A 17661-nucleotide genomic window follows, 5' to 3' on the forward strand; every position below is an offset into this window, starting at 1 on the left:
AGAAAATAATTTATTAAATAAATGAAATTAAGCCCTATGGCAAGAGGTATTTTCCCTAGCCCTCAAAATAGTTCTGGCTAAGCTATGCTCTTTCCCTTCTTTGTTAGGGTTTTTTGTTTGCTTGTTTGTTTGAGGGATTTTTTTGTTTTGTTTTTTGTTTCAGTGCCAAGGATCAAACTCAAAGACCTCATATATGCAAAACATGTACTCTGCTACTGAACTCTATCCCTGATCCTTCTCTTTCCCTTCTTGGCAGTCCTTTGCTGTCAGAGCAGGTCTACATGTAAAGTCTCAACTGGGAATTAAAGGACTAGTGACTTACCTTTTGCCTAATTTAATTCAAAAGAGTAGACTTTTTAAAAATTTTTATTTATTAAATGGAAAAATTGACAAGACTATAGGATAAGAGGGGTACAATTCCACACAATTCCCACCCCCAGAACTTTGTATCCAATCCCTTCTCTTGATAGCTTCCCTATGCTTTATCCCTCTGGGAGTATGGACCCAGGATCATTATGGGATGCAGAAGGTGGAAGATCTGGCTTCTGTAATTGCTTCCCCATGATCCATACTCCCAGCCTGTCTCTCTCTTTCCCTAGTGGGGCAAGGCTCTGGGGAGCTGGGGCTCTAGGACACATGGTTGTCCTGGTTGTCTGGCCAGGAGTGGGCCTTTTTGAAGAAGAGTCTTCTGAGTCTTGTGGTTTCCTAGTCAGGCATTCAAAAGCCAATCATGTAGCTTAGAATTCACCAGTAGATGGCAGTCACACCCCAAAGTCAGTCTTTGGCTTCCTTGTGGCTTTTCAGCTTCCATAGTTTGCAGGTCTATGAGAGTAAAACCTCAGCTGAAAGTAGTAACGAAATAAGTTAAATATCTCACTGAGACACTTGTCTTTACCACTACCTTCCTTCAGTCTGGAGAGGAGTACCATATCTTCTCTGTTCACTTTTGATTGAAAACTCCCAAGTCTGAGAAAAAGAATTGTTTCTCCACTCCATTCTTCCTGTGCCACCCTTTCTCCCCTAAAGTATATAAGATGTGAAGGTGGTCCAGGAGATGGCACAATGGATAAAGCATTGGACTCTCAAGCATGTGGTCCCGAGTTCGCTCCCTAGCAGCACATGTAACCAGAGTGATGTTTGGTTCTTTCTCTCTCTCCTCCTATCTTTCTCATTATTAAATAAAACCTTTTAAAATAAAAATTATTTAATATTTGAAGCACAATAAGCCTTTCCCCTAGAAAAAGCAATGGGTTAAGATAACAGAGAAAGGGTTTCAGAGCCACCAGCACAAATAGCACATGCTGAGCAGCTTGGCTGACAGTTATATCTGGAATGCCATTGGCTTACAGAAAATAGTTGTATACCAGAGAGCTGAGAGTTTATTTTCAGGGCTTGTGGTCACATATTGGATTCTTGGTGACTTTTTCTCAACCAAGGTGATTTACATTGTATTTAATCCAAGTATAAGAAATATTCTTTGATTTTTTTTTTTTCAGATTGGTGAGTGGGAACAAGTGGAGCCTTCTAATTCCTGGCTCTGCCTCTAGAACTGTTGGTCTACTTTGTAAAAAGGTGTCCTAGTGGAGTGGAGGTAGATAGCATATGGTTATGCAAAAGAGACTCTCATCCTGAGGCTCCAAAGTCCCAGGTTCGGTTCCTTGCACCACCATAAACCAAACTTGAGCAGTGCTCTAGTAAAAAAAAAAAAAAGTGGGGGCCAGTGATCACACACCACGGTAAGTGCACATAGTGCAAAGCTCAAGGACTGGTGCAAGGCTCCTGGTTTTGAGCCCCTGGCTCCCCACCTTGGATGGGGGGAGGTTTGCTTCACAAGCAGTGAAGCAGGTCTGCAAGTGTCTATCTTTCTTTTTCCCTCTCTGTCTTCCCCTTCTCTCTCAATTTCTCTGTCCTATCCAACAACAACAGTAACAACAATAATAACAGTAATGACAACAATGGAAAAAATGGCCACCAGGAGCGGTGGATTTGTAGTGCAGGAACTGAGCCCCGGCAATAACCCTGGAGGCAAAGAAAAGAGAGAGAGAGAGAGAGAGAGAGAGAGAGAGAGAGAGAAGAAAGGGTGTTCCAGAGGAAACATGACTAGAAATGTTATTGATATGTTACCCCTACCCCCTAAATTCTTAATACTCTAAATTTGTAGGAAGGGAAGAGAATTGTGTGTACAACAAAAAGATGTCTATGTAATTCTGCTGTACTTCTTCCTGTACCTTCTTCCTACTGCTAACCTAGAGTAGAAAGAGCTGATGGAAAGCAGAACTAAGCTCTCCTCCCAGCTCTGCCATACTATCTTTGTGATGCTAGGTGTGTGTAATTTAACTTCTATGAGTCTTACTATCTTTTTTCTTAATGTTTATTTATTTATCCCCTTTTGTTGCCCTTGTTTTACTGTTGTAGTTATTATTCCTATTGTTATAGATGTCGTTGTTATTGGATAGGACAGAAAGAAATGGAGAGAGATGGGGAAGACAGAGAGGAGGAGAGAAAGATAGATACCTGCAGACCTGCTTCACCGCTTGTGAAGTGACTCCCCTGCAGGTGGGGAGCCAGGAGCTCGAACTGGGATCCTTACATCAGTCCTTGGGTTTTGCGCCACATGGGCTTAACCTGCTGCACTGCCGCCCGACTCCTGACTGTTACTATCTTAACTGGAAATCATATCTCCCTGTATAAGTATTGTGAGCCTATAGAGAGATAATCTATAAATGAGATAGCTATAGCACGGCTATTTCCCCCTCTCTTCCTAGCCTATCTCCTTCTGCCACCAAGGAATGTGACTGTTGAACTGATGAGATGACTGAAAGGGAAGAATACAGGGAGAAGAAGTAATCCCCCATTTGTTAGTTTAGAATGCATCATGTTCGTAAGAAACATACTCTCCTGCTTGAGGCTAGTGAAAGGACTGAAGGAACAAAAGCTGAAATTACACTCTTTATATTTTATTCCTAAATCCCTGCCTGTTTGTATTCAGGGACCTTTTTTCTATTGCTCCCATAGCCTGGAGGAGCACAGAATAGTGCTTGAGAAAGTAGCTGAAACCAGGCATGAACTAGCTGTTTTCCCTGCTCTGCCCTGGGGAGGGAGCCTGTGAATGAGCACTTCCTCCAGGAGAGCTGTGGCGTGAAATCTGGAGCTTGGTGGGGAGAGCTGTGCCAGACCTTAGATGACCCTTCCTACAGAGGCAATACAGCAGTGCAGATGGGAATCTCTTCTTAAATGTGCATTCAAGGAGGAGGAGGGGGATGACTATGTGCCTCAGGAATTATGTATTCAGAAAAAAAAATGCCTGGTGTGGTGGGTGAAGGTCTATGTTTGGAACTAGGCAGTGGACCCTGGCTCTAAATGAGCTAAGATTGCCCACAACATCCATCTGAGTTCTGAGTGATTAGTACAGGGGCATGTGCTGTGGAGCTCCTCTGAAAGGAGGGGTTGTCTGTTTTCCAGAGATAGAAGTCATAAGCTGTCCTGAACTTGATCTACAGCCTGCTCAACAGCCTTGCTGTTCATGTGAAATCTCTTTTTTATGATTAACCTTGATATTCCTTCTCTTTCCCTCCCTATCTCTGCCCCCCAACCCTTGTGCCTCCCTTTTCTCTCTCCTTTTCCATATGTCTCTCTGCTGGTCCACAGCCAGTCCCAGCTCTGCAGCCCTCTCCGCAGCCTGTTCAGTTCTCTCCAAGTTCCTGTCCCCAAGTCCTTCTGCCAGTTTCTCCACCCCAGCAGTACAACATGGTATATACTGCCCCATACCCTGCTCTGTCATGTTCATGTGTGACCTGTTCATCTGTGTGTATGTCTGGGTCAGTCGTGCACAGCAGTTGTGCCTTTTGGAGGTCTGTGTGAAAAGCAGCCAGCACAGACTAAACTATTCTAGGGACCTCATCACACAGTGCTTTACCTAAATGTAAGACCAAGAGGAAACAGTTCCCCCCAAATTTCAGGAAAGGAAGGAAACTGGTCATTTACCTGACCTGGGCTCCTCATCTTTCTACCATGTGTACACTTCATGTCATTTGTTCTCTGGACATATCTGAAGAATCCAGTTTACTCTGTGTGGAATAGTTCTTTATAGTTTCATTTCAAAATAAGAACTCTCAGATACCCCTGGCAAAAGCTTTAAAAACTTAAAATGTCCCCCTATATTACTATATCAGTTTACATTTTTTTTAAATCCTCTTCTACATGCTGTTTAAATTGTTTGTACCATGGCTACAGATCCTTTGATGATCTGATTTGCCACATAGTTGTGGAAGCCCTGATATTTTTTTTTATCTTGTGTTAATTACACCTATCTGCTCCCACCCCTACCCTCGCTTTCCTCCCATCTCTTTTCTCCATTCTAAAAAGTTGCTGGAGGGAGGCAGCAAAATAGCTCACCTAGATGATGTGCCCGCTGCACATGACCCAGGTTTGAGCCCAGCCCCCACTACACTGGAGGAAGCCTAAGTACTGTGGTGTCTTTCTCTTTCTGTTTGTCTCTTTCTATTTGAAAAAATCACCTGGGAGCAGTGAAGCTCTGGTAGCAACAACAGCAAAGTACCTGGAAATACCAGAGAGATAGCTCATTGGATAGGGCTGTGCCTTGCCACACCTGCAGCCCAGGTTCAAGCCCTTGGTACCACATAGGAGGTGCTGTGACACTTGAAGAAGCTCAAGTGTAGTGGTGTCTTTCTCTGACTTTGTCTAGATGAAAAAGCCTCCCAAAACAATGAAATCATGCATGTGAGGTGCCCTGACTCCACATAGAGTCCTGAAATATAGACCACAGAATAATCTTCAATCTAATTCTCTTATCTAGTCCTGCCCACTTAGGAAACAAAATCTGAAGATCAGATTCCTGAAAGTGGAGTGATACCATAGGAAAACATTGTCTTTTGTTTCTACTAGTTTCTTTTACAAATGTGTGCAAAAAAAAAAAAAATTGTGGGGTGTGTATGAGAGAGAGGGAGAGAGAGAAGGAGAGGGAGAGAGAGAAAGAGAATTACTGTTGGAAAAAAAAAAAGCAAGAAGAAAGTAACAAATCCTAACTTATCATCGTACAAGTAAGAGATGGAACACCATCACTCTTGCTGTTTTCGGAAGTAGGCCGGGAAAGAAGGCAATTACAGACTAGCCAGTCTCACCTTCTAGCTGTGCCACTCACCCTGGCCTCCTTTCAGAGGCGAGAATTGGAAGTGGTTTCTGATGGGCAGGAGAACTCTAGGCAGGTGTCAGAAAACAGAGGTGGGAATGACCTTGAGAGGGAGTAAGAGATAAGCAGCAGGAATGGAGCCCACCAGTCTTTCTGCTGCACAGACAGAGCTGCAGAAGTACACAAACTTAGCCACCTACAATTCACAAAGATATGGCCTTTATGTAAAATAGGATTTATGGCAACTTAAGAGGCCCTTTTTATGGTTCAGTGTATAAGGAAGGCAGGAATTGGAAATACTCATTTTTTTTTCGTCCTATGTCTTTTGTTTGTTTGTTTTCTAGTAGCTAGTTTGTCCTGTTCTCTATACAGAAGTTGTATCATTGCTCCTATATCTCCAGGACTAATTCTAATAAATATCATAACCAGGGTGACCAGTGTTGCCTCATATATAGTAGGGACGTTGGCTTTAAATTTGAATTTCAAAAAGCGGCTCAATTTGTAGAACATTCTTTGACAGGTTTAGGGCTAAAAGCATCTCCCGAGGCACTGATGCAGAAGCACCCCAAATTGGTGTAAGGAAGGTTATATAGAAGGTAGCTCTGTCTGTCTGTCTGTCTGTGTCTGTTTATCTATGCTAAAGCCAGGCATGGGGCTCAGTCCTTGAGTCTCCCCAACTCTCTCAACAGGCAGATGACCTCAGCAACCCCTTTGGACAAATGAGCCTTAGCCGCCAAGGTTCTACTGAAGCAGCAGACCCATCTTCTGCTCTGTTTCAGCCCCCCCTTATCTCCCAGCACCCTCAGCAGACTAGCTTCATCATGGCTTCTACAGGACAACCCCTCCCCACTTCCAACTATTCCACCTCTAGCCATGGACCACCTACTCAGCAAGTCCTGCCACCCCAGGGCTATATGCAGCCCCCTCAACAGGTAAGTGGATCCAATCCCAGCTTAAATCACTGATTCACTGTGTTCAGTACTATAATCTTTCTTCCTCTAGTTCATTTTATTTTTATTTTTATTTTTTATTGCCACCAGGGTTGTTGTTGGGGCTTAGTGTCAGCACTATGAATCCACCACTCCTGGAAGCTATTGTTTTCATTTTTTCTTTCTGTTTTATTTGCTAGAACAGAGAGAAATTGAGAAAAGAGGTGGGAAGATAGGGAGAAAGATAGACACCTGTAGACCTGCTTCACCACTTGTGAAGCGTCCCTCTTGCAGGTGGGAGCAGGGCTGGAACCACAGCCTTATGCGTGGTAGTACTGTGCTCAAGTAGGTGTGCCACTGACTGCCCCCCAGTTCATTTTTTTACTACTATTATTTTGCCTCCAGGATTATTGCTGGGGCTCAGTGCCTGCACCATGAATCCACTGCTCCTAGAGGCTATTTTTTCCCTTTTGATGCCCTTGTTGTGTTATTATTGTTGTGGATATTACTATTGTTGATGTTGTTGTTGTTGGATAGGACAGAGAGAAATGGAGAGAGGAGGGAAGGACAGACAATTGCAGACCTGCTTCACTGCTTGTGAAGCGAACCCCTGCAGGTGGGGAGCTGGGATCCTTACGCTGATCCTTGCACTTTGCACCACATGTGCTTAGCCTGCTGCACTACTGCCCGACCCCCTTAGTCATTTTTAAATATTTATTTATTTATTAGTGGGAGAGATTCGCACCCACACACAGAAAAGAGCATCATTCCAGCACATGTGATGCTGGGGATTGAATGTGGGACCTCATGCTTGAGAGCCCAGTGTTCTAGCCATTGCACCACCATCACCTGAGCCATTTGTGTAGCATAGACAGACCAGCAGGATATCTATCCCCACTTCCATCTCCCTGCCTTTTGCTTGATAACTGTCTTTCTAGTTAGAAGGTCATTTTTCTGTATAACATAAGCTCTTCCTAGTCGAATTCAAACTTGTCTACTAATTGTGCAATTACAAACTCCAAACCTCTCCTTTTAGTATCCATGTAACCTTCAACCTCTGTACATCAAATAGTTTGGAGATGTTGAGACTAAATGTGAATCCTCCTATCACATATCTATTTCTACTTACCTTAGATCCAGGTTTCTTACTACCCCTCTGGACAGTATCCTAACTCCAACCAGCAATATCGACCTCTCTCTCACCCGGTGGCCTACAGCCCCCAACGTGGTCAACAGCTGCCTCAGCCATCCCAACAGCCTGGTAAGAGGAACTCCTGATGTAAAAACTCAGTGAATGGGGGTGGAGGTGGGGGTGGGGGGGCGGGCAGGGCGGCTTGGAAAAGAGAGAACTGCTTTCCCAGTTGAAAAAAATAATGTCGGTAATGCTTAGGGTCCTAAACGGGGGACCCAAGGAAAAAAGAGTAAAATAGAAGGGAAATTGCAGATAAAGTATGACCTCCAAAACATTGTTGAGACCATGCTAATGTCTCCTTTGCCTTGCCCATCCTAGGTTTACAGCCCATGATGCCTAACCAGCAGCAGGCAGCTTACCAAGGCATGATTGGGGTCCAGCAGCCACAGAACCAGGGCCTGCTCAGCAACCAGAGGAACAGCATGGGGGGCCAGATGCAAGGCCTTGTGGTTCAGTACACTCCACTGCCTTCTTACCAGGTGGGTGCACTCTGCATGGGGAAAGATCACCCTACCCCTTGCTATAAGAAGAAGGACAGCCGTCCTTTATGACAACTCCAACACTAAAATATCATCCCTGATATTTTAGTTTTCAGTTTTCTTCTGAGAGAAATCCCAGAGAGTTTGGGAAGTGTCGTTATTTCAGTTGGCCTTTGTAAGTCATTCAGTTGAGCTTATGCTCAAGAAAGTAGAGGCTAAAGGAAATCAGTCACCTTCTCTGTCAGATTCTCCTATTTCTAGGAGAAGGAAGTAGAATGAGCTCTGGAAGCATTTTCTTTGGGTAGATGAGGAGACTAGGAGTTCCTAAGAGGCAGGGAAGAAAGTTTAGAGTGTCTTATTCTAGGCTGTTCTTCGGGTGAACTCACTAGGAATCTAGTGGTTATTTTCGTCTTGTCTCCACCAAGGTCCCAGTGGGTAATGACTCTCAAAATGTGGTCCAGCCGCCTTTCCAGCAACCTATGCTGGTCCCTGCGAGCCAGTCTGTGCAAGGGGGCCTCCCGGCAGGAGGTGTACCAGTGTACTACAGCATGATCCCTTCAGCTCAGCAGAACGGTACGAGGTGAGGACTCTCAGAGAGTGGGACTGATGTCCCATAGACCTTCAGCAACTGCTGAACCATGGTTTTTCACTGTGACCTAAGAAAATAAAAGCAAGAGTAAAGATCCCAGTGGTGCCCTAAAGCAGGTAGAACTCCCTCTGAGGGGCTTCATTTTCCTTTTCTCTTAGTTGATTTGACATTTGCAAAGAGTTCATCAGCAGTTAAAAGACTATTCCTGCTTTAGAGACACAGGCTTTATATAATTTCTCCCATATTTTGTTTTTCCTAATCAGTGGGATTCAGAACTATGGGGTAGAGGGTTCTCATCATTTGAAGAAGAAATTTGGAATGAATATATATAATTTTTCTGTATATCTCTGTTTGTATTCATGGGTGAATCACTGGTGGTCTATTTCTGTGTCTATTTATATGTATCTTAAGAAGACCATAGCTTTCATATAACCCAGGTTCAAGCCCCAGCACCCCATGTGAAGTTTGTAACGACAGAGGGAGCTTCAGTACTGTGGTCTCTCTTCCTCTTTCTCATTCTCTCTAAATGAAAAAAAGACAGTCACAGTAGTTGGGCAGTGGTATATCTCCTAGAGCTCACACACTACCATCACAAGAACCTGTGTTCAAGCCCCCAGATCCCACCTTCAGGAGGAAACTTCATGAGCAGTGAAACAATGCTACAGGTCTCCTTCTTTCTCTTGTGCTCACTTGCATGTGCTCTCTTCCCCCCTCCTTTGCTCTCAACTTCTCTCTGTCTCTATAAAAAAAAAAAAGTATGTACTACTTATCTGCCAGGAGTTGTAGTGGATTTATCATTCAAGCACAGAACTCCATCCTAGATAACTGGTGGTAATTAAAATAAGAAAGCAAAAGAAAGAAAGAAAAGCAATCATGATTAATAAAATTTTATTTGAATTTTTCTAATATGCTCACAATCAAACTCAGAGCTTCAGCAAGTGAGGTATGTGCTTTACTACTGAGCTACCTTCCAGCCCTAATGTAATTTCAGAGGTAGAAGTTACCCTCGAAATACCTAGTCAGGTACCCAGTGGTGGTGCATCTGGTAAAGCACATATTATAATGCGTAAGGACCCAGGTTCAAGTCTCTGGTCCCCACCTGCAGGGGGGAGGGAGGCCTCACAAGCGGTGAAGTAGGGCTGCAGGTGACTCTATCTCTCTCCCCCTTCCCCTCATTCCTCTCTGTTCCTATCTAATTAATTAATTAAAATTAAAGATGAAAAAGTAAAAAAAATACTTCGTTAACTCTTTTTTTCTCCCTTTTTCCATTGGTTTGCTTAATGTTTATTTATTAATGAGAGAGAGAAAATGAGAGCACCACTCTGGCACATGAGATGCCAATGATTGAACTTGGGACTTTCTGCTTGGAAGTCCAATACTTTATCTGTTTACTTCCTCTTCTTTTGTTATGAAGAAATTCTAGATAGGCATGATAAGAAACTTAACCAAAGTCAAGCAAGCTTAGTTAAAAGCAGTACTAGAACTAAAACTCAAGTCTAACCCTACCTTATGCATTTGTGTCTCTTTCATCGTGTATGTTTATTTCTGCCTTTTTTATGTATGTCTACATATTGTCTTTATTTTTTGTGGCATTTTCCCACCATTTGTCTTCAACTGATTACCTGTATTTGCTGTTGTATAAATATCCTAAGTCACATATTTCCATAGTTCCCTTTGTAACCTCTCTAGCACTGTGTGTCTGTCTTTCTCACTTTTGCTCAGAGAGAGGGAGGAATGGATGGACAAAAAGGAAAGGAGGGAGGGAGGGAGGGAGGGAGGGAAAGACGGAAAGACGGAGAGAGGGAAGGAGAAAGAGAGAACATACACATCTGTACACATGTTTGTGTCTGATGTTTCCACACAGTTAAGAAGAGCATGTGTCACTGATATTCCATCTGTAGCACTGATTAGCAGCTTCCTAATTGAAAGATGATCAAGTACAAATATATATAATTAACTTTGAACTGACGAGTAATTTTAGAAATTGCATGGCAAATTGGTCTGGGAATGGCTTGGAACTGCCTCTGCTTCCCACAGGGGAGGCCTGGGAAACAGCAGCTGTTTGCCAGGAACCGTGTTCCTCCCTCTACCGCTTTCCCACTCCTCTCTTCTCCATCTCTCCAGCCCTTCTGTGGGGTTTCTGCAACCCCCTGGTTCTGAACAGTACCAGATGCCTCAGTCTCCCTCTCCCTGCAGTCCACCACAGATGCCACAGCAGTACTCAGGTAAGAAGATGCAGACTTAGTGGATCTTGGGCATTGGCAAGGACAGGTGCTGCTGGGGACTAGTGCTCTGGACCTGGGCAGCACAGAGTTCAAGAACTGGTTGTGTTCCCAACAGTGACCCCACCATGAGGAAAGACCAAAGTCCTAGCTTGTTTTCCAGGGGTGCTAAAGTTGACTTCCTAAGAAAAGTGACACTGGTTGGCATCTACAACTGGTTCTTTGGGGGTTTTGTTTTGGTTTTTACCTGAATCTGGCATTATTCTCACCACATACATGCCTTTGAGGTATGGAGATGACTACTTCTGTCTCCTGCACTCATTCTTGCCATCGACCTCTAATATTTCCTCTTGGGAGGGTAAGGGAGGCTGATAAAGTACATTTTAAATCATTTCTAGATTTGTCTAGCAGTTTTTTTTGTGTGTGTACTTATATATATTGTGTCATTTTGATTCTTCATGAAGAGGAAATTTAAGCCTTTTTTTAAAAAAAGGATTTGTTATTAATAGTAGATTACAAGATTGTAAGGTTAGTGTATAGCTCCACACCACACCCACCACCAAATCTGTGTCCCCACCCTCCCACCTCCCAAAGATAACCACCATAGTTCTCACTAGTCTTAGAAAGTTTGCTCTTTTTTTTTCCTTTCAAGTATATGATTACTAGTTCTCTCAATTCCACGAGTGGAACCCCGAGTTGTCTCTCATCTCTTATTTCACTAATCATAGTCACCTTCAGTTCCATCTGTTTTGTCCCAAAGGACACAATGTCATCTTTTCTGGTTGCAGGTAATAGTCCAGGAAATATATATCTGTTGGTGGGCATTTAGGCTCCTTCCTATCTTTAGCTATTGTGAAAAATGCATCTATGAACATAGGGGTGCATCTGTCCCTTTGAATTAGTGTTTGTCTATAAGATAAATGCCTAAGTGGTATTGCTGAATCGTAATTACATTTTTATTTGTTTTTTTAAATATATATATTAATTTTTATTATTTATTTTCCCTTTTGTTGCCCTTGTTGTTTTACATTTTTATTTGTTGAAGGACTCTTCATATAGTCTTCCAAGGGGCTTCACCAGTTTGCATTCCCACCAGCAGAGTAGCAGAATCCTTTTTCCCCACAACCTCTCAACACCTGTCATTTCCTAATGTGTTGATGAAGCCATTCTCTCAGGTGTGAGATGGTATCGTGAAGTGGAAGTGTGAGACTGAAAGTTAATGGGGGCCAGGAGATAGCTCACTTGGTAGAGCACATACTTTGCCATTCATGAGGACCATGTGGGAGCACAAGAGAAGCGGAAGCTTCACAAGCAGTGCAACAGAATTATGATGTTTCTCCTCTCTGTCTGTCTCTCCTTATTTTTCTCTCCCTCTCTGTGACCCTCTATTTAAAAAAAAAAAATCCGGGGGAGTCGGGCTGTGGCGCAGCGGGTTAAGCGCAGGTGGCGCAAAGCACAAGGACCGGCATAAGGATCCCGGTTCGAACCCCGGCTCCCCACCTGCAGGGGAGTCGCTTCACAGGCGGTGAAGCAGGTCTGCAGGTGTCTGTCTTTCTCTCCTCCTCTCTGTCTTCCCCTCCTCTCTCCATTTCTCTCTGTCCTATCCAACAACGACAACAACAATAATAACTACAACAATAAAACAACAAGGGCAACAAAAGGGAATAAATAAATAAAATAAATTTTAAAAAAATCCCCCAGGAATGGAGGAATCATGCAGGCATAGAGCCCTAGTGAAAGAGAGGAGAAAACAAAGAAGAAAAGAGGATTTAAATACAGCAAATAACTTGAAATCACAGTCCTAGAACTTGAATCTTTTGACTTTATCTCATGCTCCTTCTTTAATAATTCATCTTTAACAAACTTCTGTATTTCATTCCTTTCTCTCCAGTGGGAAATAAATGCCTGTCATCTTAAACATCGTTGGAGAAGCCAGTTCTCCCAGATGAATAGGTTTATGCCATATAGCCTCTCACCATCTGTCTGTGCCAAGAACTCCCTTAAGACACCAAGTACAGTTGCACTTGTTAGCTGCCCTTTACTGCACCCTGACATAACACTCTGGTTAAAGAAGCTTCAGGGATTCTGGCACCGAGAAAGGCTTAATGAATTAGCCTGCAGCCATCTGTTTGGGTTTTACTGTGGGAATGTTAGAGTGCCCTCTTCTGGCAAAAGGAAGGTATTTGCTAGTTTTCTCTATTTAAAATTAGATCATAAGACTATCAAATCAGGGACCGGGTAGTAGCGCACCTGGTTGAGCACACATATTACAGTGCACAAGGACCCAGGTTCAAGCCCCTGGTCCCCACCTGCAGGGGAAAGCTTCATGACTGGTGAAGCAGGGCTTCTGGTGTCTCTCTGTCTCTTTCCCTTTCTATCTCCCCTCCTCCTCTTGATTTCTGGCTGTCTCTATCCAATAAATGAATAAAGATAATAAAAAAAAAATAATAATAAGGCTATCAAATCTTGGGCCAGGGCAATAGCTTAGCCTGTTAGCGCATCAGATTGCATGTCTGAGGGTCTAAGAAGCTGCATGTTCGGCTTCTGGCACCACTTTGTGCCAGAGCTAAGCAGTGCTCTGGCATTCTCTCTCTCCCTTCCATTTCATTCTTTCTCACACAGTAAATAATTTTTTTAAAATTCCCCAAAGGGGGTACACTCTCTTTTATTTATTTATGTATTTTCCCTTTTGTTGCCCTTGTTTTATTGTTGTAGTTATTATTGTTGTTATTGGTGTCATTGTTGTTGGATAGGTCAGAGAGAAATGGAGAGAGGAGGGGAAGACAGAGAGGGGGAGAGAAAGACAGACACCTGCAGACCTGCTTCACTGCCTGTGAAGTGACTCCCCTGCAGGTGGGGAGCCGGGGGCTCGAACTGGGATCCTTATGCCGGTCCTTGCACTTTGCGCCATGTGCGCTTAACCCACTGCGCTGCCGCCCGGCTCCCATAAATAAAATTTTAAAATGTGTTTGTATATTTAAAACACAATCAACTCTTAACTTCAAGAAATGATGAATTCTGCCTTTATCCAAGCCAAACATAGATCTCTCACCAGCTGAGAGTTTCTAAGTTCAACAGGCCTTGCCCTTTATTGTGTATTAGTCTCTTTGGCTATTTCTTCTAGTGTCCACCAGGGATACTTGACCTTGATTCTCCCAGCAGGTTATAGAAATTGTAGAAACCAGCTCCAAAAACCACTGAAGCCTGTGATAGTGTTTGGTACCACGGGATATTAACTCTCCTATCTGTTAGAATAAGTATGTACATATTACATATGACAATACTTTGTGTATTTGTACTTGTGAGTCTTTAGTGGCATATCAGTATATCTGTAGGGTCTCTGGTTTTTTGTTTTGTTTTTTTTAAGTACTTATTTATTCCCTTTTGTTGCCCTTGTTGTTTTATTGCTGTAGTTATTATTGTTGTTATTGATGTTGTTGTTGGATAGGACAGAGAGAAATGGAGAGGGGAGGGGAAGACAGAAAGGGGGAGAGAAAGATAGACACCTGCAGACCTGCTTCACTGCTTGTGACGTGACTCCCCTTCAGGTGGGGAGCCAGGGGCTCGAACCGGGAGCCTATGCTGGTCCTTGTGCTTTGCGCCACGTGCGTTTAACCACTGCACTACGCCTGACTCCCGGGTCTCTGGTTTTATCAGCAAACATTAACATAAGCCAAGTGAAAAGAATTTTGCACCACCTACTCTGACCTAGGCTAAGAAAATGAAACAATTATTATTCTGAAAATTGGCAGCACTAGAGATCTGGGCTCAAACTGGAAGGGGATAATCGAGGCTCTTCCCAATCAATAAAATGTAGAAAGTACTCTTCATCATGTAGTTCCCCTGTTTCTGTGGAACTGTGGATGTTGTTGTTGTTCGGTTTCCTTTCTTCTTCATTATGTGGATTGATCCTAGGCTTCTTACTGACCCTCTGCCTTTCCTACATGATTGGATCCTCTGCTCTACCCACATCATCTAAGAGATCATATTTACCATGCCATTATTGTGGTTTTATTGTTGTTGACACTGGGTTTTTGTTCCTACATAATTCCATTGCATATGGAAGGATTCTTTTCTTTTAATTTCAGTTGGAGACAACGGAGCAAGAGGCAGAGGAGAGACATCACAGTATTGTTCCACTATTCCTGGAACTTTCCCTTAATGTTGTGCACACCACATTATTGATTTTCAAAGTCTTCAATACTTTCACATGGAAATTTGTTTGTTTATATTAGGACCAGAGGATTACTCTGCTACATACAATGCCAGGGATTGAACTTGGGACCTCATGCTTAAGAGTGCAGTGCCTTACATGGTACCTTCTCCCAGGCCCCCATGGCAATCTAAGAGGGAGTGGAAGAGAGAAACAAGTTCTGCTTCTGCTTTCCTTCCCAGTTTACTTTATTTAAAAAAGTTTATTTAAGGGGAGTTGGGCTGTAGCGCAGCGGGTTAAGCGCAGGTGGCACAAAGCACAAGGACCGGCATAAGGATCCCAGTTTGAACCCCGGCTCCCCACCTGGAGAGGAGTCGCTTCACAGGTGGTGAAGCAGGTCTGCAGGTGTCTATCTTTCTCTCCTCCTCTCTGTCTTCCCCTCCTCTCTCCATTTCTCTCTATCCTATCCAACAATGACAACAACAATAATAACTACAACAATAAAACAACAAGGGCAACAAAAGGGAATAAATAAATAAAATAAAATATTTTTTTAAAAAGTTTATTTATTTATTTAGAGAGAGAGAAATTAAGAAGGGAGGGTAGAGTAGAGAAGAAAAGAGACAGAGAGACACCTGCAACTCTACTTCACCATTCGTGAAACTTTCCCTCTGCAGTTGGGGACCAGGGACGTGAACTCGTGTCTTTGTGCACTGTAATGTGTACACTTAACCAGGTGAACTACCACCTGGTCCCTCCAGTTTACTCTTTACTGGGAAGATAGAAAACAGGCATAGCCCATAGAGCTGCTATGTCACCTTCAAAGGACAGCCACCCATCTTTCTCCCATGTAGCAACATGGTCACTTTTCCAAAAATAAAGGCAGGGATTAGGATTGGCTGTTCCAGGAACAACTGTTCTGGCTTATTAATACATTTTTTGCAGTTGCCCAGTTTACCAGGTAAACTCTAGGCCTGGTCCTTAATTATTCCACTATGATATTTGATAAAACTATAACTCCAAGAAACAGTTTTGTTCCTACTAAAATGATGATGTGCTAGTCCCTTGAGGTTTCTTCAGGGATGCTTTTCCAGAGAAGATGTACAGAAACATGAAATGACAGTGATACCAATACACAGACTCCCAACTCACAGTGACACAGCAGTATGGCCAGAATGAGGTACATGTAGAAATAACCTCTTACATACTTACTGACTCATTCTAACTGAGCAGTTTATAAAGCTAAGACTAACTTATTCCTCTCACACTCCCTGTGAATTTACCTCTCACTCACAACAAAAAAAGGAGAGAGGCCATACTATTGATTCTATCCTGTAATTTGGGAAAGATGCCTATGAATTTTATTTCTCTAGACATTCCTTCCCAAAGATTTGGTTCTTGGTGGTGAGGAAGAAGCTTTATCAGTTTTCTACCTCAGTGATTAAACACTCACACACACACACACACACACAAACACACACACACACACACACACACACACCCCTAAACAAAAACCAATTCTGCCAGACATAAATGTCATCTGTTTGTATTTATGTGGTTTGCTCTGTCCAATCGACCTTTCTGCCAGGTTTAATGATGCCACTTAAAAAGCCATTCACACGTCCCCTCTCCTTCCAGAGCTTTCAAACTGAAATTGATTTCCTTATTCAACCCCCTTATACTCCTTCCCACTGTTATCCAGCCCGCCCCCCCACACACACCTGATTATATAGAACTGCTGTCACTCGGCAGTGGTTTCTTTTCTTTTTCCTTTCCTTTCCTTTCCTTTCTTTCTTTCTTTTTTTTTTTTTTTTTTACTGCCATGTCCATTAAGAAGTAGTGACAGTTCAGTTGCTAAAGGATGCCACCTGCTTCTGGCTTGAGGAAGAGAAGCATAAAAATCAGCTCATCTTTGGAGTGGTGCTCTCTGTCCTCGGCTGAATGAAGGAACAATGCTCCAGGCCAGTGGGGGAGGATTCAGTGTGGGAGGAGCTCAGGATCAAGACTGCAACAGAGAAACCTGTGTTTTCTTTGTTGAGATCAGAAAAATATGAGAACTTTGCTTTTCCCCCTTGCCCTGAGCCCCCATTTATTTCCTTTTGGCCACATGGTGGTATTAGGAAGATCTCCCACCACCACCTTGCTTACGCCACATCCTACTCACCCACGCTTTCCTGGCCAGGGCACTGGATTCAGTTAGGAGCTGCCTTCCAGAAAATCCGTAAACTTCAGTATTTTTGTGTTGGCCCCCTCAAGGTAAACAATAAGGCATTAGAATGTGGCCAGTTACAATTTTGTTGGTAGAGGATATTGATGCAGGTGGGGTTCATATGATGGGGAAAGAAAATGCCCAGGACAGCTATAGTGAGGGGGAAGTTAAATGCCTAATTTTCTTGTGACCCTTTTTATTTTAATTTTTTAATATTTGTTTTGCTAACACAAAGAGAAATTGAGAGAGGAGGGAAATATCTCTGAGGGGAGAGAGAAAGAGAGATACCTGCAGCCCTGCTTTACCACTTGTGAAACTCTCCCCACCCCCGCCCCACCCCCACAGCTGAGGACCGGGTGCTTGAACATGGTTAATGTGCGCACTCAGCTGAATGCACCACCACCTAGCCCCTCTTGTGACCCTTCTACAAGCCATGCATGTGAACGTGCTATTTCCCTTGACAGGGACTGGGGAGATGTGAACCTGTCATGCCTAAGTATTTGTGCTCTCTGATTAGGTGAGCCCAGGAGGAAGGGGGGAGGCACACACTGACTGGAGAATAGGATACAACAGATGCTCTATTTCCTGAGCTGTTCTTGAGACCTCCCACTATTTCTTTTTCCTTCCTTTGACCGATGCTACCTGAGAAAAGCAATCATACTCACTTCTCAGCATGACTGGTGCCCAGGGCAGAGGCTGTAACATTTCCTGTCACAGAAAGCAATGTGATGGCAGCAGT

At 43.3% G+C, this 17661-nt stretch overlaps 1 protein-coding gene across 46 annotated transcripts in view; it reads left to right on the forward strand.

The window, feature by feature from the left end:
* The window catches only part of R3HDM2 (R3H domain containing 2), a 165870-nt gene that overhangs the window by 140311 nt on the left and 7898 nt on the right, over positions 1–17661 (forward strand). For 36 of the 46 annotated variants that reach the window (XM_060195095.1, XM_060195064.1, XM_060195066.1 and 33 more), the window contains 6 exons: positions 3649–3750; positions 5839–6081; positions 7213–7339; positions 7589–7749; positions 8175–8329; positions 10463–10563. In XM_060195095.1, the coding sequence (XP_060051078.1) occupies positions 3649–3750; positions 5839–6081; positions 7213–7339; positions 7589–7749; positions 8175–8329; positions 10463–10563 (889 nt within the window). The remainder of the gene's footprint in view (positions 1–3648; positions 3751–5838; positions 6082–7212; positions 7340–7588; positions 7750–8174; positions 8330–10462; positions 10564–17661) is intronic. The other 10 variants (XM_060195090.1, XM_060195098.1, XM_060195101.1 and 7 more) reach the window with 2 other exon arrangements.

Source organism: Erinaceus europaeus, chromosome 7 (genome assembly GCF_950295315.1).
Source record: "Erinaceus europaeus chromosome 7, mEriEur2.1, whole genome shotgun sequence".
Taxonomy (NCBI): domain Eukaryota; kingdom Metazoa; phylum Chordata; class Mammalia; order Eulipotyphla; family Erinaceidae; genus Erinaceus; species Erinaceus europaeus.